Here is a 26,066-nt window from a genome sequence, read left to right on the forward strand (position 1 = left end):
GAGAATTAGCAATAATGTGAGTGGGCACCTCGCCCAGTGCCTGGTAGAATTAGGCAGAACCTAGCAGACCACAGGCATTCAATAAATGGTCATTGTTCACAATTTACCGGCTAGAAAAATAAAGAATGCACATTTTTAAGAGGTTGGAGGGCCGTTCTCTACCCTGTCCCTTTCAGACCTATCCAGAATACTATGTCCCAATTTAGACCCTAATCCTTAAGATCAGTTAGAAAGCAACCATGTCACTGAGCCCTTGATGAAGGAGTTGGGCAGAATCAGCCTGAGAATAAAGCTCCAGATACATGGTTAGTACATTATTTTGTTGTCATCATTGTGGAAATCTCTGAAGAACAGTCAAAGGAAGGAAGACATGATATGCTGCCCTGAAGACCCAAAGTAGAGGTGGAAAAAAGTGAGTGGGATGGGTCTCAGCTCAGAGGAAGAGGAAACAGACCTACCCAACATGAAATGGGCTACCTTGCCAAGGAGTGAGCTCCCCACCACTGGAAGTATTTAGGCAGAAAGTAGATGACCATCTGTCAGAAATGTTAATAGAAGGAATTTCTGGATCCAAGGCCCTTGCAACCAAACACAGCTGGATTTGGATCCCGGTTGCTGAAGTTAGCCGGGTGGTCCTGGGCAAGTTAAGCTCTTTGACCCTTGGTTAACCTCTGCAAAATGAGAACAATAATGCTTCAAATGAGTACTAGAAGGATGAAGTCCGATCATGTCCAGAAAGCACCTGGCCCAAAGTAGATTCTCCCCTACTTGGAGTAAAAAAGCAGAGCTGTGTGACTTCCAAGATACCCTCTGTGGGGCTAGGAAATGCAGAGCAACCACAGGGACTCCTAGGAGGATAAATAGACCCCACCCAGCAGGCTAGGAGGGGCCAGGCCCCCAACAGGCAACCAGCCAGAGCGGGCAACTATGTAACCAGTAGCAGGGGTCGGCCTGCCTGGGAGCACAGCCCTCACCAGGACCATGGCACAGTCCTGTCGCCCTGTCTCACGGGCAGGGTGCCTGAGCGTGTGCTCAGCTCTGGCTGCGTATTAGCATTGCTTGGGTTCATCGCACTTGGCAACCTCTGCTTTGGAGGGAAGTCAAAAACTGGAGACATGATTGGAGGCCAGAGACCCTCGGCACCTCAACTGGTGCAAAGACAGATGTGACAGATGTGAGACGGGTTAGTGATGTCTTCCCATCTGTGAGGGGCTCTGGAGCAGAGGATGGGAAAATGCTATTTTGCATCTTCCCTGGGGATTCAAGAGGAAATAAGTGAACTGAACAGTAAAAGGATTAGTAGCAAAACGTAAGGACGAATTCTCTTCCAGTGACAGATGGACTGTGGCAGGGACAGTCGAAATAATCATGGAAGGCTCTCCTTGGAGGCTTTCCCCTGAGCAGAGGTTGCCATCCAGAGGAGGGGGCTGAAGCAGACTCCCACCCGGAGGCCGCAGAAGGTCCTCACAGTTCCCCTGCCCTAAATCTCACACCTCTCCGCTCACCATTCTTCCTTGTTGGAGTAACCTGTCTCCCTTCCGCAGGCATCGCAGAAAACACAGCCGTGCCTTCGATACCAGACTTGCTGGAAGAGAAGCTTCGATCCCAGCTGGAGGAAGAAAAGAGAAGGTACCCTTTTTTTTTTAACCTCACACACCCTGACCCCATCCACTGAGGGCCCTCGGGGATGACAGGGAGCTGCCCAAGCCAGGAGGAGTGACCACTCCCCAGCTCAGGGCTGGAGCTGCTCTGGGAAGTGGGTCCAGTGGTTGGGTCCTCAAATAGCTGGAGGGCGTGCTGCCTTTGAGCAGACAGATGTGGAATGCAGGGACCATAAGCAGCGTGGGGTTGGAATCTGGAGCAGAAGGCCTCGCCAGGCCCTGGAGCCCATAGAGAGGTTTGCTTGTTGGCACCCTCCCCAGCCCAAGGTCCCCGGCTGTGGCTCAGGAGCAACTAGGCTTATCTACTGCTGCCATCTAGGGGAGTCCAGGAGTATGACCACGGAGGTCTCCCGCCTGCCTGCAGATCTGCCCCCACTTCCCTCCTGAGTCTCTTCACCTGCAGGGTGTCCGAGAACCTCACAGCCTCTTGCAGCCAGTCAGGGCCCCCAGATGACGTCACGAACAGAGCGAGGAACCTCCAGCATCAGCAGACACGTGGCTGTAACTGATACTCAGCATGGTCGCAGAATCTCACTTAACACAGCAGTCCAGCTTCGTCCTTCATTCGCTGATTGATGCATTCCACCAATGTTTGCTATGCCCTGCAGGCCACGGAGAGGCTCTGGGGAGAGCCAACAAGTCACTTTCCTGGCCCTCGGGGAGCTGATGGTGTCAATGCTACATGTGCCACCCCTGGGCTGGCAAGGCGTGCCCCACCCTCGCCGCTCATACACCCCTGCCGCCCAGAAACTGGAGCAGAACAAGGCCCCACGCAGCGAGTCCCCAGATTCTTCCCCATAACTGCACTGGGGCTTGTCCCGCCCGCATTCTCCTCCCAGAAAGCTTTGTGCTGCCCTTGCCGCCGTGCCGCTGTTGCTCTGCACCCCCTGGGGTTGCCCTGGAGTTACCCTCTTCCTCTCTCACTCTGTTTATTTTTCCCAGTTTCTTTCCAACCCATTTTTTTGTGTCTTTACTCCACCCTGTGTTGTCCCTTTGGTCCACATTCCCAACCCCAGCGTCCCTTCAGGAGCCACGATGTGTCCACAGTTCAGCTGCCTCACTGGTTCCTGTTGGACAACTTCTGCCTCGTGGCCACGTGCCCCAAACCCGTGTGCGCAGTAACAGATGTAGTGCACTCTCTGTCCTCAGTACGAAGTGAACCCATGGAATAGAGAGGCCGCTGTGGTTTCTAGAGATGGATGGCCGGGGCTCACATACCGGCCCCTCTGTTTATTAGCCCACAGAGCAAGTTATATAACCCTCCCATGCCTCAGCTTCCACATCTGTAAAGTGGAGCGTCTCCTTATAGGACCGTGCACGGGACTGAACCCGTTGGTGTGCCGAGCGCCTGGAGCAATGCCTGCCCCGTATAAACGCTCAGTAACAGTATCCTTCTGGAGTAAGGGGGTATTCATCTCATGCACAGAGCCCGTGGGCCTGCTGGGCAAAAACACGTGGTTCCGCTTCTCTGTAAGGGGCTCAAGCCCAGGTCCTGGCCTCCGGCCTCTGTGGGCTCCCCTGGGGTCCCAGTCCCTGGTTCCAGTGAGGCACTGCCAGGCTTCCGAGACACGGGCCCCACAGTGGCACTCCACTCCCAGCCTTTCCCCCTGCCAGTGACTTTCACAACTCTTCCCTGATTTCACTGTAGGTATAAGGTAATGTTCACCCGCCTGAAGGCCCTGAAGGTGGAGATCGAGCACTTGCAGCTGCTCATGGACAAGGCCAAGGTGAAGCTGCAGAAAGAGTTTGAAGCCTGGTGGACAGAGGAAGCCACCAGCCTGCAGGTATTAGCAGCTGTCCCCTTCACTGCCCCAGAGCCCGCCCTCCTCCTGGGGCCTGGAAAGAGGCTGTCAGAGGCAGAAGAGTGGGGGCTTCGACCCACAGGCCCACATGCTCTCAGCCTTAGCTCATGAGGCAAGTGCTCATGCTAATAACGAGGATGCCAACGGCCGGGGGCTTGCTGTCTTGAGGCCTGACACGTAGAAAGGTGGGGGATGGAAGGTGTGCCCAGACCAGTGGGTTTGCCACTGTTGCTTTGTGTAATGTTCTCCTGTGATACCATATTGACAATATTGACTGTTTTTTACTACAGTCATATATGTGTGTGTGTATACATAATGTATGTATATGTAAATATATACTTCTATAATTTATATATAAGTTACAGAAATTTTGGAAAATAGAGAAAAACACAAAGAAGTAAAAATCACCATAATCCCACCTTTAAGGATAACCAATATTACCATATTGGATTATATTATTTTATCTGTTTTTCCGATGCCTATATTTCTATATGTTTTTATAAAGACAGAGTCATATTGGTCTTCAAGTATCACAACTGGCTTTTGCTTGTGGCACTCACTGCATCGCATGGCTACTCTTCCATGATACTTTTCTACATCATTCTAATGGCCGTCACTGTTCCATCCTATGAATTTATTTTTGTCTGCTTAATCTTCTATTGTTTAATGTTTGTTTCTAGTTTTTCACTGGAAACATATTTGTAGAAAAATGTTTGCACATTTGCTAGACAGGTTCCTGGAAGTTCTCTACAATACTATGAAGGCTAAAATGACATAATAAGTGTAATACAAACCCCCAGTTCCAACTGACCTCCTGTAACTCATCAGCTGTGGTATAATGGAAGTGACGAGATACATATTATCACATCACTGGTGTGGCTGGCGGAACCCTCAGAGATTAACAGCTGATCCCTTTATTTTAAGGACAAGGAAGCTGAGAGCCCAAGAAGTTATTTGGCCAATGACACACAGCCAAGCAGTGACCATATGTTACCAAGTAGCCATGTTATCAGACACTAGAGAAGAATAGTTGGATAAAATTTAATACACGAGATGACAAAGAAAACTAATAAGACGGAAATAAAGTTATCAAAATATTAAAGCAAAGTTATGGTATGATAAGATGTAAACCACTTTACAAATGTATTAATAAGATCTAGGGGGTGGGCCCAACATTTAACATAATTTCGAAGTAATGGTGAACACAGTATTTCAAGATTTCTGCAACAGTGTAATATGATATGAAAATATCTGTGATTTCCAACTGATGACAAGTCACTGATGCTACATATACTACTGTGGTTTGTTGTCCACATTGTACTGTTGAAAGAAATGCTAAATTTCAGGGAGAAGTTAGGAAAATTAAAAATGTCATTGGTCCCCATCCACGTTCCCAGCACCCCCGCATTCTGTCTGTTCTCCCATTAAGAACCCTTCGGGGAGAGGCCGTCAGCCACTGCTGGTGCCCAAGAGACTTTAGCCACTGAACAGTAGATGATGAGGGTTATCCTGTGTGATGCAGGAAGAGTCAAGGCAAGGTGGACGGATTCAGGCGGTGTATTGCTCATAGAGACAGTGAAAACTGGTGTAGCTAGAGATGTCAGCTCTGCCCCACAGGAAGTCACTGAAACAAAACGGGCCCGGTGGCTGCAGGAGGGATGATGGGGCACCCTGTTGCTGAGGAGTGAAGTCTATGCTGCCGCTAGGCAGTTTCATAGACTGCAAATGTACCCTGAGGGGAGTGAGGCAGAAAGTCTTAAACCTCATCAGAACATGGGAGGTGATGAGAAACTGTCCCATGACTGCCTCCCGGGGAGATAGGAAGGCAAGTGGGGAACAGTCTTGGAGCAGCTACTCATGTTCTGGGAGAATCACAGGGCATTCTTTCAAGACTCAGAGAAGCTGCCGCTGAGGCCTTGCTCACAAGCCCTGTGTGGAGCCATGTAAGGTTGCTGGGGCACCGTGGTGGAGCTGTTCCTCGATGTGAAGTGCTCAATGGATTTCTCCTGCCTCTGGTAGCATCTCTTTGGGGGACAAAGGGAGGCAAAAGCGAGAGGACTTCTGGAGAATTGTCAGATCGCATTTTAAACCCTTTTTCCTATCTACAAGTAAGCAACACATGCTGAATTTGGAAGACTTAGCACAGAAAAGGACAAAGAATACACCAACCATTATCCATAATCCTGCCATCCAGAGATAATATTTTGGTGCCTATCATTATAGTCTAGATTAATTTCTTCCCCCACACATGTTGTACCTAACAACTTTTAGAGCTAACATTTTTGTCTTAAAAAAATACATCAAGGACATTTTCCCATGCCAGTAGCTTCAAGGTAATACTGTGAAACTCCTTCTTGGTCCAACAGGTAAACTCGCCAGCAATGAACTCACTCACTTACATGAAACCCTTTCCCCAGACGCCTGAGTCCCAGCAGGAGAGGCCTCAGCTTGTCTCTAACAAAAGGTAAGGGGAGAACTCTTCCAACAGAGGGAGGGTACAGAAAAGTTTCCCTACCTCTCTTCCACCTGTTCTTGCTGCTCTAAATGTGTCTGTATAGGCCGCCTGATCTGGGAAGATGAAGTTATGTTGGCTGTAGATACTCAAGCCAGTGGCTTTCGGGCAGGTTTGAGCAAGGGTTGTTGAGCACACCTTCTCGGTCCTTCTCCCCGGCACTGACAGCCAGTGGACCTACTGCCATGGCAACAAGAGACAAGTGGTTTCACTGTACAAAGCCGCGGTAGGAAGAAGGGGTTGGCAGTAGGTGGAAGGGAGAGTAGCATGGGGGAGACAAGGGGAATGGGAAAGAAGGGGGATGTTGGTGGTAGGTCAGAGGGTAGCAGACCTGCCAGGATATGGAGGAGCTCTGGTAAAAGACTCTGTCCTAGCACAGATTCAGGACCGATGTGGGCAGCCTTCTATGAGGATGGCCTCCACCTGAAGACAGCCCAGAGCCAGTTTCCTTGAATGCTGGCATGATCCAGAAGGGATGCCACTTCCCCCCACCTCACACCACCTTCTGAAGGCAGGTTCCTTCTCATGCCATCCATGTTATTATCTTTCCAACCACACAACTCAGGTGGTAAGGCCTAGGACACGTGCCTTGGCCACCCTCCATCCCCCAGACAGATCCCCTACTTTCAGGACAGAAGCCAGGGTGGCACGAGTGGGGCATTGGCTTCTGCCCCCAAGGAGCAATCCTTTGACTGGGTTTGAATAGGAACTGAGCTCTCAGATTGGGAAATGTGAAATAGAAGTTTTAAAAAGAGGTAGTGGGGTGCCTGGGTGGCTCAGTCTTTAAGCGTCTGTGTTTGGCTCAGGTCATAATCCCAGGATCCTGGGATCAAGCCCCACATCGGGTTCCCTACTCAGTGGGGAGCCTGCTTATCCCTCTCCCTCTGCTTCACTCCCCTGCTCGTTCTCTCTCTCTCGTTTTCACTATCTCTCTTAAAAACAAACAAATAAATAAATAAATAAATAAATAAAGGTAGTAGTGGGAGGTGGGGGTTGTGCCAGATAGTACCTTTAACATGATGAGAATGTCACATGACCTCTATGGTCTTCTTTTTTTTCTTTTAAGATTTTATTTATTTATTTGAGAGAAAGAATGAGTGGAGAGAGGGACAGAGGGAGAGGGAGAAGCAGACTCTCTGAGCAGGGAGCCCGACATGGGGCTCAATCCCAGGACCCTGGGATCATGACCTGAGCCAAAAGGCAGATGCTTAACGACTGAGCCACCCAGGTGCCCAACCTCTATGGTCTTCTTCTCAAAATCCTATAACCCCAGTCCAATCATGAGGAAAAAACCTGGAGACATTCTACAAAATACCTGGCCAATCCTCCTCAAAACTGTCAAGGCCATCAAAAACAAGGAAGATATAAGAAACTCACAGACAGGAGGTGCCTACGGAGACAGGACAACAAAAGATAATGTGCGAGCCTCGAAGGGGTCCTAGGTCAGAGCAACACATTAGGGAAAAATTAAGAAACTCCAACTAAAGCATGGACTTGAATTAATAATCATGTATCAGCATTGTTTCATTAGTTGGGACAAATGTTCCATACCAACATAAGAAAGTATAATAAGGGAAACTGGGTATGAGGGACATGGTAACCCTTTGTACTATCTTGGCAACTTTTCTGTAAACCTAAAACTCTTCTTTTGTTGTTGTGTTTAAGTATGGTTGACACATACTGTTACATTAGTTCAGGTTTACATCGTAGTAATTCCACAAGTCTATACGTTATGCCATCATCTGAAACTACTCTTTAAAAAAAAAAAAAAAGGCCAGCCAGTGAGCCCTCCACCACCTGATCGACATTTTCCCTGGACTTCCGCATACCCACCCCACGCTGGCCCTAGGTGCCAGTACTTCCGCTTATGTTCCAGTTTTAAGAAACACCTCCTATCTGAGCCCCTAAGTCCAGGGTCAACAATTGGCAAAGTGTGTTCTGTTTGGTAAGCCTGGTGTTTTAAAAGGCAGTGTAGATCCAGAAATGAAAAAATTGATAACTTGGACTTTATTAAAATTTAAAACACTGCTCTGCAAAAGACACTGATAAGAAAAGGAAAAGATGAACCACAGACTGGGAGAAAATATTTTCAAAACATGTATCTGATAAAGGACTTGGATCCAAAATACACAAAAACTTAAAATTCGACAAATAAGGAAAACAATTTAAAAATGGGCAAAGGATCTGAACAGCCACCTCACCCAAGAAGTTTTACAGATGTATGTGTATGACAAAATGCTCAAAGTCATATGTCATTAGGGAATTGCAAATTAAAGCAACAATGAAATACCACTACACACCTATTGGAATGGCTAAAATCCAAAAACAATGACATCCGCAAATGTTGGTGTGGATGTGGAGGTATAGGAACTCTCCGTCTTTGCTGGTGGGAATGCAAAATGGCATGGTCCCTTGGGAAAACAGTTCAGTGGCTTCTTACTAAACTAAACATATTCTTACCATATGATTCAGCACTCATGCTCCTTAGTATTTACCCAAATGAGTTGAAAACTTATGTCCATACAAGCACCTATGCCTGGGTGTTTACAGCAGCTTTGTTCATAATTGCCCTAAACTAGAAGCAACCAAGATGCCCTTCAAACGATGAATGGACCAATGAACTGTGGTACATCCAGACAATGGACTATTACACAGCGCTAAAAAGAAATGAGCTATTGAGCCATGAAAAGACATGGAGGAAGCTTAAATTCATATTACTGAGTGTAAGAAGCCAATCTGAAAAGGCTACATACTGTGTGATTCCGACCTGACATTCTGGAAAGGGCAAAACTGTGGAGGCAGTAGAAAGACTAGTGATTGCCAGGGCAAGAGAGGAGGGGTGGAAAGGATGAATGGGGGGGCACCGGGGATTTTTAGGGCAGTGAAACTATTCTGTATGCTATGTAGCTGTGGGCATATGATATTATGCATTTGTTAAAATCCACAGAACTGTACAACAGAAAGAGTGAACCCCCAGGTAAACTATGGACTTTAGTTAATAATAATGTATCTATATTGGTTCATCAGTTGTAACAAATGTACAGCGCTAATGCAAGATATTAATAATAGGGGAATCCACAAGGCGGGAGAGGGGAGATAAGGGAACTCTTCTGTACCATCTGCTCAGTTCTCTGTAAATCTAAAACTTCTCAAAACAATTGGTTCATCAATTTAAATTCTTTAAAATGGTAGTGTAAGTAGACTTGCTCTACAGCAATACAGGTACCTTAGCCTTAGTGTCCCACACTGGTCCTCTCTGGGCGTTCCCTCAGGTACCTGCCGACCTCTGGGACACTTGAGTTTGCAACCCCTGTATAGCGGCCTCCTTCCCCTGAAACTCCTGGACTGCACAGAACATGTTTGAAAAACACTGGCCCAGCCAAAAGGACAGGGCTTTCCCTGGTCATCGCTCTGGCTCAGTCCCAAGCCCCTCATGTGGCCCACACATTAATAAGGTCTCCTCCCAATGATGAGGCTCAGAACCCCTGTTAATTCCCCAGCCTCTTTTCTAGATCTCTTGCATAGTTCCTTACTGGTAGAAATATCCTGCCCAGCAAATAGGAAGCTCCATCTCTTAAGTTTTCTTTTGTTTCAAAGACAATGCATTGTGTGCATGTGTGCGTGCATGCGTGTGTGTGTGTGTGTGTGTGTGTAAAGGCCCAGCATGCACACTCCAGGGCTATAAGGTAGAAATAGACTACGCCTGCCAAGTAAAGTTCAGAACCCTGAATTTCAAAGGTGTATATCAGATCACCCATGGGAGCTTTTCTCAAAATCTTGCTCCCAGAGCACTACCCCAGGCCCCTTCGATGACTGCTGGCAGGAGGGTCTTTGGAGAGATGGCCCAGATAGGCCTTGGAGCGCTGTTCATCTCCTGTGGCAGCCAGTGCTCTGGTGGCAGAGATAACCAAGCATCCTGAATGGTATTTGCTAAGACACCTCAACTGTGAGTGTTTGGCACCCCTAAATTCCCTCCATGCAGCAGTTTGGATACCCAAAATTGTAGTCAGAAAGTTTCCAGGAGGTGAGAGGAAAAGGTCCCTGCTGGAGACTGGAAAGGGAGAGGCATAGGGGCTCCACCTCTGACAAAGAAATCACCTGCCACGTGCTTTATAATGCTGGCGGAAAAGAGCTCACAGGACTCTAGCAGGGATGAGGCGGGAAGGACACGCTGTCCCGTGTCATCATGGCTTCTCAGACATTCTCTGCCAACACCCAGCAGTGGAGGATGAGTTGTTGGTGTCTTTAAATTCCCCAAGGAGACAGCTTTACCTTTCTTCTCTTACTTCTTTTTACTTCTTTTCTTTCTTTCTTCTCTTTTCTTCTCCTGGGCCTTGTAGGCCAAGCACTGAGCAAATGTGCAGCATACAATCATTGTCCCTGCTTTACAGATGAGAACACTCGGGCTCTGAGAGGTCAATTAACTTGCTCAGGGTCTCCCAGCTAATCAGTGATAAGGCAGGCTTGGAACCTGTCGGTGTCCAGCTACTCTGCTCACTCCTCACATCAGTGACTGCCCTTGAGGAGCATATGTATATTCTCTTGCTTAGTAGGAGGTGGGCATTTTCCAGCCCATATTCTGTGCTATTTTATACAACTTTGCTTTCTTTATATTCTACCAAATGCCAGGTCCTCCTGCTTGGGGCCTCCCCTCTTTCAATGTGTCCACAGCCTGATTTTTCCAAGGGGCCAGGATTCTCAAAAAGCAAATCTACACTTGCCTACAAAGCCACCATCTGACTGGAAAACCAGAACTCCCTGCTATTTGCCCCCACCACTTCTGCTGGGAAGCCCTGAATTCCATCCCCTCATTTAACTAACTGAGGCCCAGAAAGGAAAAGGGATGTTTTTATCACTGTAGTTGATAATCCTGAACTTCAGGCTCCAGGCTGAGTGGTGGTGCTTTCTTTCTTCCTACTTCCCTCCCCCCTGCCCTCTCCCTGCCTCCTCTCCTCTCTTAGCTTCACTCCTGTACTCCATTCTTCCCCATCCCTTTCTCCCACTCTCTTGCTCTGCTCATCTTCATCCCCACCCTCTATTCCCTTTCTCCCTCTTTTTTCTTTATTTGTCTCCCTCCCTAGGCATCTTGCCCCCTCCCATTCTCTCCATCAGCCAAGCCTGCCTCTCCATATTGCTTGTCATTTTGTCCCCTCTGCCACCAAGCTTTACCTGTCAACTTTTGTGAAAGGGTGCCCACCATGGAAAAGGCTAAGAACCAGCCACTGGGCAGGGCCTCCTAGAATCTTCTTGGGGAACCACTATAAGAATCATGCTCCCCTCCCAGCACCCACTGGTGTGAGAAGTAGCACCATGGTATCCCTGAACATTCCTTAGGTGTTTCAATTGAAAGAGACCCTTAACCCAGAAGCTCTGAGCAGTGGATTTCATAGGTGTGCATCGCATCATTGTGGGTTACCTGCAAGGAGTCCCCTCAGTTTAGATTTTCACAAAGGATGTCTGAAACAAATCCTCATTTTAGTTCTTTCGGGCAGCAGACTCTTGGGCAAGGCAGCTCCCTCCTTGCGGATTTCCTCATCTCATCTTCCAGATACATCTAGGTCCCTCTGACACTATCATTCCACGAGCAGATAAATGTGCCAGTGCCATGGAAGGAGCTGCAGGGGTGAAAGAGCCAGAGTCCGCTGGCTTTTTTCCCCCCTAGCTCCAGAGTGGCTGCTCTGGATGGACTCACTGCAGGCCTGGGGCTAGTCCTCTGCTCCTCAAGTTCTGGAAGAAACCTGATTGCATCACTTCCTCAGGGATGGTCTGTGGGCTGATCACCCTAAATTCACAACACTCTGATTGGCAACCCAGGAGGCCTTTTATTAATACTACTCATTAACCCTTATCAAGAAAAAGATAGTTAGTTCTGATGGCTGGTGTGTTCTTTCTCCAGAAGGCACGTCAGCATGAGAAATGAATGCAATGTGCAAGGCTGATTGGTCAGGAAAGAAGACAAAAGTAATTTGTGGTGTGATCCTGAGGGTTCAGAAACTGAGCTGTGGCATCCACGGGCACTCTAACAGCTTCGAGACTGAGGAAGTCATCTCTCTCAGGAGCCCCAAGCTTTCACATTGTGCCATCCTCCTGCACGGTTGCAGCAATATGCTGGATAACCCCATCTTTCCCCGGTGCTGATCACGACACCTTTCTGCCCTGTCCACGTCCATCTCTGCCCCTCCGCCACCCACTGCCAACCCTCAACTGTTTGTACCTGTGGATGCTCCCTGGAATCTTAGTCAAGGAGCCACTGGGAATCCACTGGGAATCCACTGAGTTAATGAGCCATTTGAATGCCAGTGACCTGATCTTGCAAGACTTGCTAGTTTCCAAACTGACTTTGACCTGGCGTAATCAAAGCTCGTACAGAATGGAGAGCCCTTTCTCCTTCCCTTCTGGAGGCCTGCACCAGGAACCATTCAGAAGGAGCCCTGATCATTGACTACTGTTCTCCAAAGAAAAGCGTGCAGAGCCTGCCACCTTGTGGCTGCCTCTGGTTCTACAGCATCCCTAACCAGACAGCGCAGATGCTCCTCCCCCCGCCCCCCTCCCCTCCACTAGCCAGTGGAGTCTCTGGGATGCAGGGAAATAGGCATGAGGGTGGGGGGATTCCTAGGCTCTGATTTCCTTTCCTGTTTGTTTGACCCACAGTCTCGAACCTGTGGAGGCAGGCCCAGGGAAAGAGGCCCTGCAGCTGGCTGAGATGGGAGAGGGCAGAAGGCTGGAGCGGGGGAAGGGGCTGTATTCATAGGTGGGGCAGCAGGTTGTTGGGCCTATGGAATGCCTCAGACTGATGGTGCAGGCTAGGCAAAGCCGGCGCCCCGTCTAACCCTAGCCCACCTCTCAGCCTGAGTGTCTCCATCTGTAAAGGAGGGTTCCAACCAGGTGACCTTTTAGGTCTCTTCCAGCCCTGATATGGTGCCTAGGCAGGACCATCCCAAAGCAAGGAAGAGAACCCCAGCCTGTCACTGGCATCCTGGGATAGCGTTGGCCTCTTCACCTCCCAAGGGGCACTGTTGGGTTCTGCTGTTTGCAACCAGGAATCCAAGGCAAGGCACACACATCGGGCAGCCTAGTTAAATGGGCAAAAATGCACCTGCCTGAGCTGTTGGGTCTGACTTGTCACTTGGGAGCAGGGGCTGGTCAGTCGGTGTGGCCAGAGGTGAGCCATGCATTTCCAGCCGAGTCCAGTTGATAAAGTATCGTGGCTGAGAGCACGGATTCTGACCCCTCACAGAGTCATGGATCAGATTCAGATTCTGCCCTTAGCCAGCTGGTAATATTTAGAATTTCTTTAACCTCCCTAAGCCTCCATTGTCTCACCTGTGTAATGAGGATAATGAGGCTATTGACAGGAGGAAATGGCATGATGTTTGCAGAGCACTTTCCAGGACCTGGTGAGTAGACGGTGTCCATAAAGGCCAGCTATTCTGCTGCAACCGTGCACTGTTCTTTCAAGTTAAGGGAAGAATGACCCCAAAGGCAATTGAGAGATCATCCTGGCTGCCTCCTCCATTTCAAAAGGCGGGGGGGGGGGGCATTGTCTTGCTTTCAACAGACCAGACAGCCTCTACCCAGAGCTGTGGGGCAGGGCCTCCCTGCAGAACCATGAGGGCACGATCCCTGCCCAGCAGGCCCTTTACTCAGTGGATCCAGAAGATGGGACCATCACCCCAGTGAGTCCAGAGGGCAAGAACATTAGACCAGAGAGGATTATTTTCAAGCTTTAAGATCTCATGGAGTTTGCACTGCTAGGTTTCGGACCTGCTTGGGACCCATCACCCCTTCCTCCTTTCCTCTTCCTCCCTTGTGGAAATGGGAATGTCTAGCCTACACCTGTGCACCATTGTATTTTGGAAGCACATAACTTGTTTGGTTTCCCAGGCTCACAGCTGGTGAGGAATTCCATCTCAGGGTGATTCGACTTCCAGTCTCACCCATATCTGATTTAGACAGGACTTTGGACTTTAGAGTTGATGCTGGGTCAAGTTAAGTCTTTGGGGGCTGGTGAGATGGAAGGAATGTATTTTGCACGTGAGAAGGACATGAATTTGACGGTGCTGTGGGAGGGGGCAGGGTAGAATGTGATGGACTTAATGTGTCCTCTAAAAATTCATTTGTTGAAACCTAATGCCAGATGTGATGGTATTTGGAGGTAGGTCTTTAAGTCACGAGGCTGGAGCCCTCATGAAGGGGATTAGCGCCTTCGTAAGAAAAGGCAGAGAGCCTTTTCTTCCCAGCCTGTGAGAACACGGGAAGAATTTGGCAGTCGGCTGGAAGAAGACGGGAGTGAGAACACGACCATGCTGTACGCTGGTCTCCAACGCCCAGCCTCTAGAACTGTGAGAAGCAAATTCCTGTTGTGTGAGCCATCGGTCTAGGGCATTCTGTGATAGCAGCCTGAGCTGACCACGACACCATCCACAACACAGAATTCCTGGCTCCTCTTATAGTCAGCTCAGGCTGCCATAACTAGACGAGCTGGCTTAGACTTTAGGAGTTTATTTATTTCTCACAGTTCTGGAGGCTGGAATTCCCAGATCAAGGTCCAACAAAATCAGTCGCTGGCAAGGACCCTCTTCTTGGCTTGCAGATGGCAGGTTCTCCCTGTGTCCTCACATGGTAGCGAGCTTTGGTCTCTCTTCTTCTTCTTGTAAGGGCACCAATCCCCTCATGGGGGCCCCACCCCCATGACCTCATCAAAAACCTGATTACCTCCCAAAGGCTTCCCCTTCAAATACATCACACTGGGGGGCAGGGCTTCCACATATGAATTTGGGGGGACACACACATTCAATCTGTACAGCTCCTAAATATAAACCTAAATTTCTTTCCTGTAAATCTCCTCCCATTCTTTTTCCTTTTTTCATTGTTCTTTTGCAGCAAAGTGAACGCCAGGAAAATCTTGCCCTTGCCTTACCAGACCCCACAGAGCCGGGAGCACAACAGCACCAGCAGCCCCCTGGAAGACAGGTCTGTCTTCTCCCTCTGATGCCTGTGGCAGCCCTTGCCATGGGTGGAATGGGCCAACACTGCCAGTTCTCTTGTCCCACATCCTGCGAGCCCCTTGTCTGGTAGCTGCACAGAGCTCAGGGCTAGCCTCCCACGCCCCCACCGGTACCCTAGGAATACTCTGGAGTCTCTCACAGATGCTGAGTCCCAAAGCTGGGAGGTTTTCTCCCAGGGCCCCATGCAGGCAGACTTGCTTCAAGTCTCCTTATAAACAGATGTACCCAGGGCCATTAAAGGAAAGAAGAGCTGGCCCACGGGCCGTTCCAACATGGCCCGCTAGTCCCACCACAGGGTCCCCAGGCAGAGAAGGATAGAGAGTTAACAAGCCTAGCCTCAGGCCCTGTGCACCATTCACTGCAGACTGAACAAAGCTGACAAGGCCTCTCCCCGGCAGTGCTCTTTATGCCCCCTGACTAGAAGGCGTGAGCACCTTTCTTCACCTACACGCCTCCCAAGCTGCCCGAAGGTGAGGTCCAGCCATGCCCTTCCTGGAGCCAATAACTCCAACCAATAAATCACCCCTAAAGAAAATTCAAAGCAGTGCCCTCCTGGCTTGCCAAGCGCCCCCCTCATTGTATCACTCCACACAGCAGGTGACAGTATCCACTGTCTTAGAAGGCAGTGAGGACAGGACATAATAAAGGGCTGCTCATGATCACAAGTAATGGTTTGTGTGGGCATCCAGCTGCAATTGAGGAGAAGTGCTCCCATGGGGCAGCACGGAGCTGTTCCTTCTGTCTGGGCTCCGGGAGGGGCATGGCTGGACCTCACCTTCGGACAGCTTGGGAGGTTGGAAAAAGAGGAGGGAGAAAAGCACATGTGCATTCTTCCTTTTTTAAGGGGATTTCTTGGAAATCCCACACTTCTTACAAATCTCATTGGCTGGAACCTGGTCACCTGACTGCACATAGCTGCAAAGGAGGCTTGGAAATGTAGAATTTTTTTTTTCCAGCCATGGTAACATATTCAGCTAAATATCATGTTTTTATAAAGAGAGGAGAGAACAGTTATCTGCCCGAGGAGCAACTAAGCCATGGTAGGGTATGGGGACGCACAGGAGAGATGTCCTACAAGATATGCCGTCTAAGTTGGGTGCTGAAGGAGACAGTCAAGCCCCAGGTGGAATAACTTGGTGGGGGCGGGAGTTGGGAGGGATGGGGAAGGTGCTGAGACAAGGCATAATCAACCATGCAAAGGTCTTGGAGGAGAGCAGTCCAGGAAAAGGAGACAGCTAAAGCAAAGGTCCTGAGGCCAGAAGGAACTCATGTTATTGAGTAACAGAATAACAGAAAGAAGGGCAGGGTGGCTGGAGCATGGTACACCAGGGGCCAGATCACACAAGATGAGAGTTTGAGTTTCATTCCAAGAGTGTTGCAAGAAGTCACTAATGGGCTTAAGGTTTAGGGTTAAGGTTAGGGGTTAAGGTAGGGTTCGGGTTAGGGGTAAGAGAGGACATGACATGTTTGCAGGTGAAAGGATTTCTGTGGCTTCTGCCCAGATATGGTGGAGGGGCTGTGGTCCCACAGCCTCCTGGTGAGATTCATTCTCTGAACATGGAAAGAGCTTTGGAAATGTAAGCATGGAGTCCAAATGTAAGGTGCAGTGATGTGTGACTTGTGGTTGTCCTCAGCATCCCTAAGAGGCCAGCATCATCTGTCCCTCTCACCGGGGACAGCCAGACGGACTCGGACATCCTGGCATTCATCAAGGCCAGACAGAGCATTCTACAGAAGAAATGTAAGTGCACCTTCCTCCAGGGCTCTGCTCACCAACCATTGGGTGAGGTAGGGGGAAGGCCAGAGTGAGCTGAGAAGGAAGTCGGAAGCTTCCTGCATATTCCCAAAAACCACAGGACTGACCCTGTGGTCACCTCACATGTGCCTAGCATCTGCTTCCTCCAGGAAAAAGCTCCAAGAGACAGCATCACAAACACCAAGACAGGCTCAAAGGGGTGCAGGCCCAGGTGTTGCCGCCCTGCTTGGCAAAGCTTCCCTCCCTCTCCCAAATCTTCGGCTCCTTGTGTTCTCTGTCCCCAAAGCCAGATCACCTCTGTTCAGCCTTTTCCATACACGAAGGGGCTGAGTGATGATTTGGTGGCGTGAGTCCCGGGCTAGAATTATCACTCTCCCATTGGAGCCTGGTTCTTACCAATGAGCTGTAGACATAATCACCGTCTGAAGGCTCAGGCCTGAGGACACCATTAACAGTTGAAGAAGAAATACTTGTGGTGTGTCAGACAACAGGAAGAGAATGAAAAGGCCCTTCCTGGCCTTGTCACCCACTTCCCCCACCTTCCTCTTGGCAGCTGGCGCCTGGCTGTGGACGGGCCTTCTCTTCTCCTGCCTCCCCTCTCCCCAGAGACCCCCAGGGATGAGGCCCAGGACCCCTGAGCCCAGCCGTCCTTTTAACCTCATCCCAGTAAGCCAAAGGCTAGCAGATGGCCGAGCATTGCTTCCCTGTGATGGATGAAATGGCAGACTTGGATCCTATCAGGAGTGACATCTGCCCCGAGAGGCCCACATTCAGTTTCATGGCCAGCTCTCTGCAGTTCAGACACTAGGAGGTTCGCATACGGGTGGAGCGTCCCAGGCAAAGGCCGGCCTTGCCACGTCATGCGCACTGACAGCAAGCAGACACCCTTGCCAAGATGCCAGCCAGCCCACTGTTCTCTCTCGGGGATCAGCACCACTGCGAGGTCTCTCTGAGACCTGAAATAGGCTGGCTCTGCCACCAGCCTGTGGTGACACCATAGCTCACCTTCTCTCCTCCATTTCCTTGTTGAAAAAAGAAAGGACACCAACAAATAAGGAAGATCATTTGAGGTGCTGAGCTAGAGAGCAGGAGCCAGCTCAACAGGCCTTGTGGGCGAGGGTAAGGGGCTTGGCTTCTATTCCAGGTGTAGTGAAAGCTCCCTGAAGAATTTAAGCCATGGCATGATGTGGTCTGATTGGGGCTTTGGCAAGCTCACTCTGGCCCCTGTACACAGTCAAGGCTGCAGGGGCCCAGGAATAGCAGTTATGAGGCTCCTGGGGAGGTCCAGGCAAGGGGTGAGGGTAGCCTGGCCCCAGCAGCAGGTTGGACATGAGTCGTGAGGGAAAGGAGAGCCAGGAGGGCTGGTGTGCACCTGCTCTAGCAGCTAACCGGGTGGGGATGCCATCGGCAGAAAGGCAGGGAGGCGTGGACACCAGAGGGAAGTTACTGGGGGAATTCAGAGTTCCCCCAATCCAGTTGGCCCATCCGAATTTTCAGAAGCCCCCTGAGACCCCAGAGGAGATAAGCAGGCCCCTGAACACGAGTCTGGGTGGACTATAGTGCCATGCCCTGAGTGAAATCCCTGTCGAAGAGAGCAAATAGGGTTATTCTAATCGCTGACACAGACCACTGGGGCACTCTGACATTTGGAGGTGAGCGCGAAGATCCAACCAAAGCTACAGAGAAGGTTCGGCCAGGGCGAGAGAAGGGCCAGCAGGGAAACAAGCATGGCCTCAGGCAGGCCTGCAGGAGAACATGGTCCAGCGGAGAAGGGCCGCTAGAGCCCAGGGCTGCTGGAGGCTGAGGAAGCAGGAATGGGACGCTGCCCACTGGCCACTCACCTGTCATGGTGGGCTGGACAAGTGCCCTGTGGGGGGGTGGGGGGGTGGGGTTCGGGGGGCGAAACGCCCATTGCAGGGGTTGAGGAAAGAAAAGAAGGAGCGAGAGCAGAGATGGGGAGTGGGGCCAGCTGTCCCAGGGGCTAAGCCGGGAGGAGGCTGGGGCTAAGGAGAAGCAGGGGTTACACAGACGTGTTCTCATGCTGAAAGGAATGGTCCAGTAGAAGAACGGAGGTGGATGATGTGGGAAGGAGGACCAAACTTGCAGGGGAAACTCTTCAGGGAAGTAGAGGGCGTAGCATCCGGGACTTAAGTGGAGCGAGCGGTTGGCATTTGGAGCTGGGAGACTCCCCTCCCCTGGAACAAATGCACAGAAATCAAACATCATTCATCCCCTCAAGAAATCCACATAAGCAACATTTTTAAGTTATGTTTACTGAGCTTTTGCCCGCATAATAAAGACGCTACTTCCAACCCTCTCAGAGAAGAGGCATAAACCCAAGGTCTATGTCAGGATGACGTCTTCTGCTAACACAGTGCCCAGGTGGTACAAAAAACTGTGCTGAAAGGCAGGCACCCTTAGTGTACAGAGCCTACAGTCTGATCCCCCTTTTGACAGGTGGGGAAACTGAGGCACGCAACAGTAGAATGGCAGAGCCAGGATAACCCAGCTTTTCTGCACTCTCTCCACGTGGCCACACTGTCTTGAAAAGCCACTCTGTGGTCGGTCGGGTGTTTGTCTCTTGGCCTCCACCCTCCCTGCAGCTGGGGAGCTTTGTTCTCCAAACAAATAGCCTGGAAGTAATTCATCAAAACAAAAGTTCAAGGGTTCAATTTTTATTCTTAAGGGGAAAAAAAAGTAATCTTGGGTTCTTAGTGACCATGAGGCTGCAAAGGAAGCTGAAGAAGGATGACAGGGGGTCCCGTTCCACCAGGTCAGGGCCAAAGGGCCAGCAGGTGCGGCCTCCCCGACGGGCGGCAGATGGCCAGGTCCCACCACGCAGCACTTTCTACACAGCCCCCTTATCAGGCCTCCGTGTCAGGCAAACATGCAGGCCGGGCCCCAGGCACCTTCCCCAGCCAAAGCAAACACTTCTCTCCCCTGCCCTGGGCTCCCTCCACTCTTAATTTAGTGGCGCTGTCTGTCTGGGCTTCTTCAGGAGGGCTCATTATGGGGAATTTGTGACTATCAGCCTGGGAGCAGGAACCCAGAGAGGGTGATTTAACGGACGCCTCGCCTGCTGGCTCTTGCACTTCACCAAGGGCCAGGATGAATCTAGTTGATTTAGGATTCATGGAAAAGCTGTGGAACGTTTAAATCCCTGCCAGGGGCACGTGTGGACAGGTATATATCCCCCGTACGGGGTGTTTGTCATCCATGGTGTCAAATCTGCTGGTTCTAACTGCCAAGGATGGCTTTAAAATCTGAGAAAATGAGGTTAACCCCTTTCTAGAGTGCTTTTTAAAAAAAATCTTCCTAATCCCTGAGTTTGGAACTTTTTGCCTGCGGACAGGAACCTCAGTGTGACCCCCATGACCACCACGCCCTCTTCTCTGGCTGGTGCCAGGAAGAGGCTCTGCCAAGTGCCTCAGAGCCCCCTACCACCCCAAACTCCTCCATCTGCACCCTGAGAAACCCTCCAGCTCTCCTTTGTGCAGGATCCGTCCCAGTGAAATGGAAAGAACCTAGAACTGGGAGGGAGGAGGCCCAGACCCAGGGCTCCTTTACCCTCGGCCCTATGTGACCTTGGGCAGCTCACCTCACACATCTGTCAAGTTCAGATTTCGCCCCCCTCGGGGTGGCCAGCCCCTCCTGTGATAACATCCATAGAAGTCCCCTCTAAGCAGCCAAGCACCAGGGAGCCGTTATTGGGGGAACTGGCCTCAGTGGTGAGAGCTCACCCAACACAGTGAGGAGTGATTTCCTCTCCATGATTGCTCTGCAGCAATTATCTCCCAGTCTGGGAACCTACAGTCACAAAATCCCCGTACAGAATGACGGCTCCGCCACCACGTCACTGGGGCTCAGCGGGTCCAGAAATGGCCCCTTTTATCTGGGGTTGAGGTCTGTGTCTGTGGGGCCCTCTGGCTCCTATTATGATAGCCAGACTTTAAGCAAATTAACTGCTTGTCACTCACACCACTTCTTCTCACACGTTAATGTGCCAGTAAATGTAGGGGTTTTTTTAAAACGTAGATTCTGGTCCAGGAAGTCTGGGTTGGGGGCCAAGATTCTGCACTTCTTAACAAGCTTCCTGGGGATGCCAGGGCTGCTGACTCACACTTTGAGAAGCAAGGAGCCATGCTACTTACCTTTCTTCTTCCGGGTACCTCATCTGCTCCATGGATCTGGATGTTTGGAAGGAGGCCCAGAGAACGGACATGATTTGCCTAGCCACACCACGGGTTGGGGACTGTCCTGGCTAGAACTCAGGGGCCCTGGTTCTTAGTCCAGAGAACCCTTCTCTGTGTCCAGCCATGGGGTCAGAAAGAGCCATCCTGGGGGGACACCTGGGGAGCTCAGTCGTTAAACATCTGCCTTTGGCTCAGGTCCTGATCCCAGGGTCCTGGGATCAAGCCCCGCATCAGGCTCCCTGCTCGGCAGGAAGCCTGCTTCTCCCTCTCCCACTCCCCCTGCTTGTGTCCTGCAGAGCTGGGGGAATAAAGGCAGCCCCTGGAAGTCAGGGTACTGGGAGGCGCACCACCCCAGAGCCGAGGGGAGTGGCTTGCAGCCTCCTCCCTGTGCCCCGCGCCCTTCCATCCAGGGAGAAATTGGTGCCCCCCATGCACAGCCTAACCAAGAACATCCCATCTCCTTTCAGGTTTTCAGTAGGTGTCCAGCCATACATCGTGGCCGCAGGAACAGAGTACGGATGAAGGAAGGCACCTTTTCTCACTCACCCTGGCTTCGGACATGATCTGCGGTCGGCTAAGAGCAACTAGTGATTTTGGCTCCAATAGAAGGGGTTGTGTTTCCTTAAGGATGGTGTCCTGAAGGCTGCCGGTGAGGCTGGGGCTAGGGCTTAGGGTGCCATCCTTGCTGTAGGTGCTGGAGACAATGCCAGGGTGCCAGGGGTGGGACAGCGGCTTCTGCTCACTTTTGTGGTGCTGCTTCCCATGGTCGATTACAAACCCGGGATATTATGAAACAGTACCATCAGAATGTAGTGGCAGGGGAAGCTCGTGCTGGTAGAATATAGGAGAAATGATAACCCATTATTTTTAGCTAACTACCAACCAGGCGTAGGAGCCCAGGAATAGCTGGGGCAAGTCAGGCAGGATGGGGTGTCAGAGCCCAAGATAAAGCAGCTGAATACAAAGCATCTTGATAGCCAGTCCTGATCTCCCAAACCAAACCTTCCACCATCACCCTCATAGCCCGGATGACCCATAGACAGCACCTGAATCAGCCGTATTTCCAGGGAGCCACCCACCCAGCAGGGTCCAAGGACATCGCTGCACCCTGAGAGCAGGAGATGGCTCCCGGGAGCCCTGCAGAGAGTTTGAGAGGGGGCGGTATGGGCAGCTGGGGCCTCACACCCTTATGAAGCCACTTGGGCAAGGATTGAGGCTAAAACTTTCCACACCCACCAAGGAAACAGAGCTGCTGGGGGCTTCCCTCCGTGAGCCTTTTCAGCACTCCAGAGCCTGGCTGCAGGATAGAGACCCAGAGGAGGGTGGGCCAGCCCTCAGAAGGCCCTCAGAGAACTTCCACCTAGCCTGCGTAAGGGCAGTGTCAGCAAGGTCCCAAGCCAGCTGTAGGTGGGGAGGGGTGTGGAGTGGGTAGAGGAATGGCACCACGATGAAGCTAAGTGAATAAAAGTGTCTGTCTACCACTCCCACTATCTCTGTCCTATAAATACAGGACCTGCCACCACAGAGAGCAGAGAGAAAATACATATAATTGGCTTAATTTCTCCCCTTGCCAGGACTGGGTAAAAGGGTCATGTGGGAGAAGGTAGATGATCACATTTCAGAGCCAGTCTGCCCATAGAGCCCCTCTAATCCACACCCCTATTGATAATATTAGAAACAGAGAGGAGGGACTGGCTTCTAAGAGCTAGTTAGTGGCAAGGGTCCCCTCCTCAGGGGGCTTTCCCTAACCCCCCAACTAGAGCCACCCCCATTTCTCTGTCTCATTTTCCCCATCACTACGTGACATATTATCTTTCTTTATTTGCTTATTTTTTTATGGCCTGCCACCCCTCCCCGAGACTAAAAGCTCCATGACAACAAGGACCTATAGGTCTTGCTCACCTCCGTGTTCCCAGCACAAGTTCGTACTGAATAAATAATCCTTCAATTAATGAGTGGCAGAGTCAGAACCCAGATCTCCTACTCTCGGGCTCATGTCTGTCCCACGCCTTTACTCTGGCTCTGCGACTGAGGCCGATCGAGGCAGAGTCCAGTCTCTCTGGTCGACCCAGTCCCTCATGGTTCTGTGGCACATAGTAAGTCCTCCATAAAGTCTATAGAACCCGGGAAGATCAAACAGAGCCCTTCCAGCCTGATCCTAGAAACCTCCCCAAGTCCACAGGGCCGACACGTAGCAAACAGACACACGCTCTCAAGAATGCTGAAGGCAGCATAGAGTTGGCCAAAACCCCTCGGAGACAGCCTCAGTGTACCTAGCACACCTGAGTGCCTTCAGCCCTCTAGAGCTGGTCAGAGTCTATTGACTTTAGATCTCCTGCTGAGAACTTATCTCCAGGATCCAAAGGCCTTATTGACAGAGATGTGTGGTATGGCCCCACGCAGGGTGTGAACCCACCTCCTGGAGCAGAGAGAAAAGAAGAGAGAAAAACAGACAGCTGGGTCATGGTGTCCTGCAGGGGTCATATACAAAGTGTATGCAGCCACTGGAGAGGGAGCCCCCTCTCCAAAGGTCCCCTCTCAATGGAAGCTGGGCCTTGGACATGGACACATGCTTGAGCACAGTGCATCTTCTCCAAAGTTCACTGGCCTCTAAAAGGGGAGAAATGGATGTAAGGCTCTGGAAAGACTGTCCAGCAACCCTGAGCTCAGTGGAGCATCTGAGTTCACTCCAGGCCAAACTGGAGCTTTCCAAAACATCTTCTGGAAAGTAGCCTGTCCGGTGACTCCAGCTCAGTCCCTACTAGAATTCAATTTGCTCTGCTATTCACTTGACAGCGATGTGAGGAGAAGGAGGGTGGTCTAGATGTTAGGAGGAGGGCTTGCTCAGATCTTGCTAAAAGGGATTTTTAGGAAGCAGACAGAGAAACTGTGGTAGATCAAATAGCCAGTCTTAAGACTTTACCCTCTGTAATAAAATTATACATCCAGAGCTTTGCCATGGCCTCATGGTGGCAGGGTATACTTTCCTACCCCTTAAATTTGGTCTTGAATTTGGTCTTGGTCCTGTGACTTGCCCTGCTCTATGGGATGTTAGCAGACATGATGCAAGCCTTACATGCTTGGGCTTGCCTCTTTGCACTCCAGGGATCTGCCTTGAGAAGAACATGCCTGGGATAGGTGCTGCTCCTTCGGCCTCCATCCCAGAACATACAGAGAGCATATCTAAGCCCAGCCTATAGCCTGGAGCCAAGCCCAGCTGACCTGTAGCTTGGAGCAGAGCTTCCCTGTCAAGCTCAGCCCAGATCAGCTGAACACTGGCTGACCCAAAGACCCCATATAAGGCATTGAGACTTGGGGTGATTTGTTAGGGAGCATTAATTGTAGCAATGGCTAACAGATACAGATATTGAAACCCAGAAAGGGTAGATGGCTAGATGCAGAATTTCTCAAAGTTCACTCTTTCCTTCCATGCTGCCTACTGAAATGCACTTGAGAGTAAGCTGTGTATGAAAAAGTAGGACACCACTTATGACCATGAAAGAGCGACAGGGACCTGATTTACCCTCCTGCTTGAAATAACTGAAAACTAGACAAAATGTATAAAACAATGGAAGAAGGCAGTACAGGACACCAACCGCCAAGAGAAGTGAAACAAGCAAGGTGAGCCCAAGATTGCGGCACTTAACTTCATGCAGGGCTTGGGCCTCAGTCCAGGAGAAGGCCACCATGGGGCGCCTAGTGGTTTCCTGAGTCGAGGAGCTGGTACCAGGGGTCCAGGGAGGCCAAGGTGGCTTCCACTGGCAAGGTGAAGGACAAGGGATGAGAAAGCTGCAGACAGACAGAGCGGACAGACTCCGACGATCTCCAGAGGGCACTGTGGAGACTCTCAAGTCTTCAGCTCACAGCTGGGCAGTGCATGGTGGGGAGGAAATCACGCAGGGCTGGGGAAAGAATCACCAGAAAGGAGCAAGTGGAACCATCTCCAGAAATAACACAGGGTTGGGAATAGTTCATGCTCCCAACAGCCACAGTGGAGAAACCTTCTCACAAAAGAGTCATTGAACAGAAATCACGTAAAGGTACTGCCATGGAAGTGGGGCCAAATTAGCCATAGATCAAAGCTCTTCTGGTTCTACCTAACACAATCTAAAAAGTAAGCCTCAAGAGAGGCAAACTGTTTTCAGTAAGTTTCCAAACAAAGCTCAAAAATATGTAAAGGATCCCTGGGTGGCACAGTCGGTTAAGTCTCTGACTCTTGGATTCAGCTCAGGTCATGATCTCAGAGTTGTGAGATCAAGCCCCATGTCGGGCTCCAAGTTCAGTGAGGAAGGAGTCTGCTAAAGCTTCTCTCTCCCTCTCCCTCTGCCCGCCCCCCAATCATGCACTCTCTCTCTCTTGCTCTCTCTCTATCTCAAATAAATAAATCTTTTTTAAAAAAATATTTAAAGGAATAAAAAAAAAAAACCTAACACGTAACAATGTAGAAGTGGCACCCAGTAAAAAAATTACCAAGCATTCAAAGAGGCAGGAAAATATGGCCTGTAGGAGAAAAACCAATCGAAAGAATTAGAAACAGACCGAGGAATGACACAGATGATTGAATTAATAGACAAGGACTTTTTTTTTAATGCAATGGGTGTATGTTTAAAATATAGGGAGAAAGATGCCCCTTATCATTCCTTAGATGTAAACATGACTCAGTCATCTGGTCATTCTTTTAACAGGGATGTGCCATCCACTGTGCTAAGTTCTGATGACTCAGAGGCGACTGGGACAGAGAAAGTGCCAGCCCTCTTAGAACTTACATTCTAATTAGGGAGACAGACAGCAATTAAACAAGGGAATCTGAGCTAAGAAGGAGTTGGGGTGGGATAGGATGGGCCTGGGCTCACCATCAAGGTGGGTCAGAGTGTGAGAGCTGGGGCAGAGTACTGAGAGGAAGGTGGAAGAGGCAGGCTCAGAACTAGAATGCCAGGTCAGGGGTTTGATGTTGTGAAGAGGCCTGGGGCTGAGCCGTCGACTAGGAAGGTGGAGCATGGCAAATAGGGGGACTTAGGGGATCTGAGTCATTGAAGAATATGGAGGGAGAGAGTATTTCATGACATGTGTCCAGGGGTCTGCCAGGGCAACCAGACAGAGGAGGTGTGGAAGGGTTGGCTGTGAATGTTAGAAG

At 50.3% G+C, this 26,066-nt stretch overlaps 1 protein-coding gene across 2 annotated transcripts in view; it reads left to right on the forward strand.

Moving 5' to 3' along the window:
• The window catches only part of KIF6 (kinesin family member 6), a 440,420-nt gene extending 419,457 nt beyond the window's left edge, over positions 1 to 20,963 (forward strand). Inside the window, exons 17-22 of one of the 2 annotated variants that reach the window (XM_028120400.2) lie at positions 1,545 to 1,629; positions 3,310 to 3,445; positions 5,830 to 5,927; positions 14,859 to 14,948; positions 16,618 to 16,724; positions 20,905 to 20,963. In XM_028120400.2, coding sequence (XP_027976201.2) covers positions 1,545 to 1,629; positions 3,310 to 3,445; positions 5,830 to 5,927; positions 14,859 to 14,948; positions 16,618 to 16,724; positions 20,905 to 20,963 — 575 coding nt within the window. Of the gene's footprint in view, positions 1 to 1,544; positions 1,630 to 3,309; positions 3,446 to 5,829; positions 5,928 to 14,858; positions 14,949 to 16,617; positions 16,725 to 19,268; positions 19,372 to 20,904 lie in introns of those variants that run through there. The other variant, XM_088024363.1, reaches the window with a different exon arrangement.
• Positions 20,964 to 26,066: the final 5,103 nt, after the last annotated feature.

Source organism: Eumetopias jubatus, unplaced genomic scaffold, assembly GCF_037043125.1.
Source record: "Eumetopias jubatus isolate StellerSeaLion01/CBP00866 unplaced genomic scaffold, mEumJub1_p1.0 scaffold_6, whole genome shotgun sequence".
NCBI classification, from domain to species: Eukaryota; Metazoa; Chordata; class Mammalia; order Carnivora; family Otariidae; genus Eumetopias; species Eumetopias jubatus.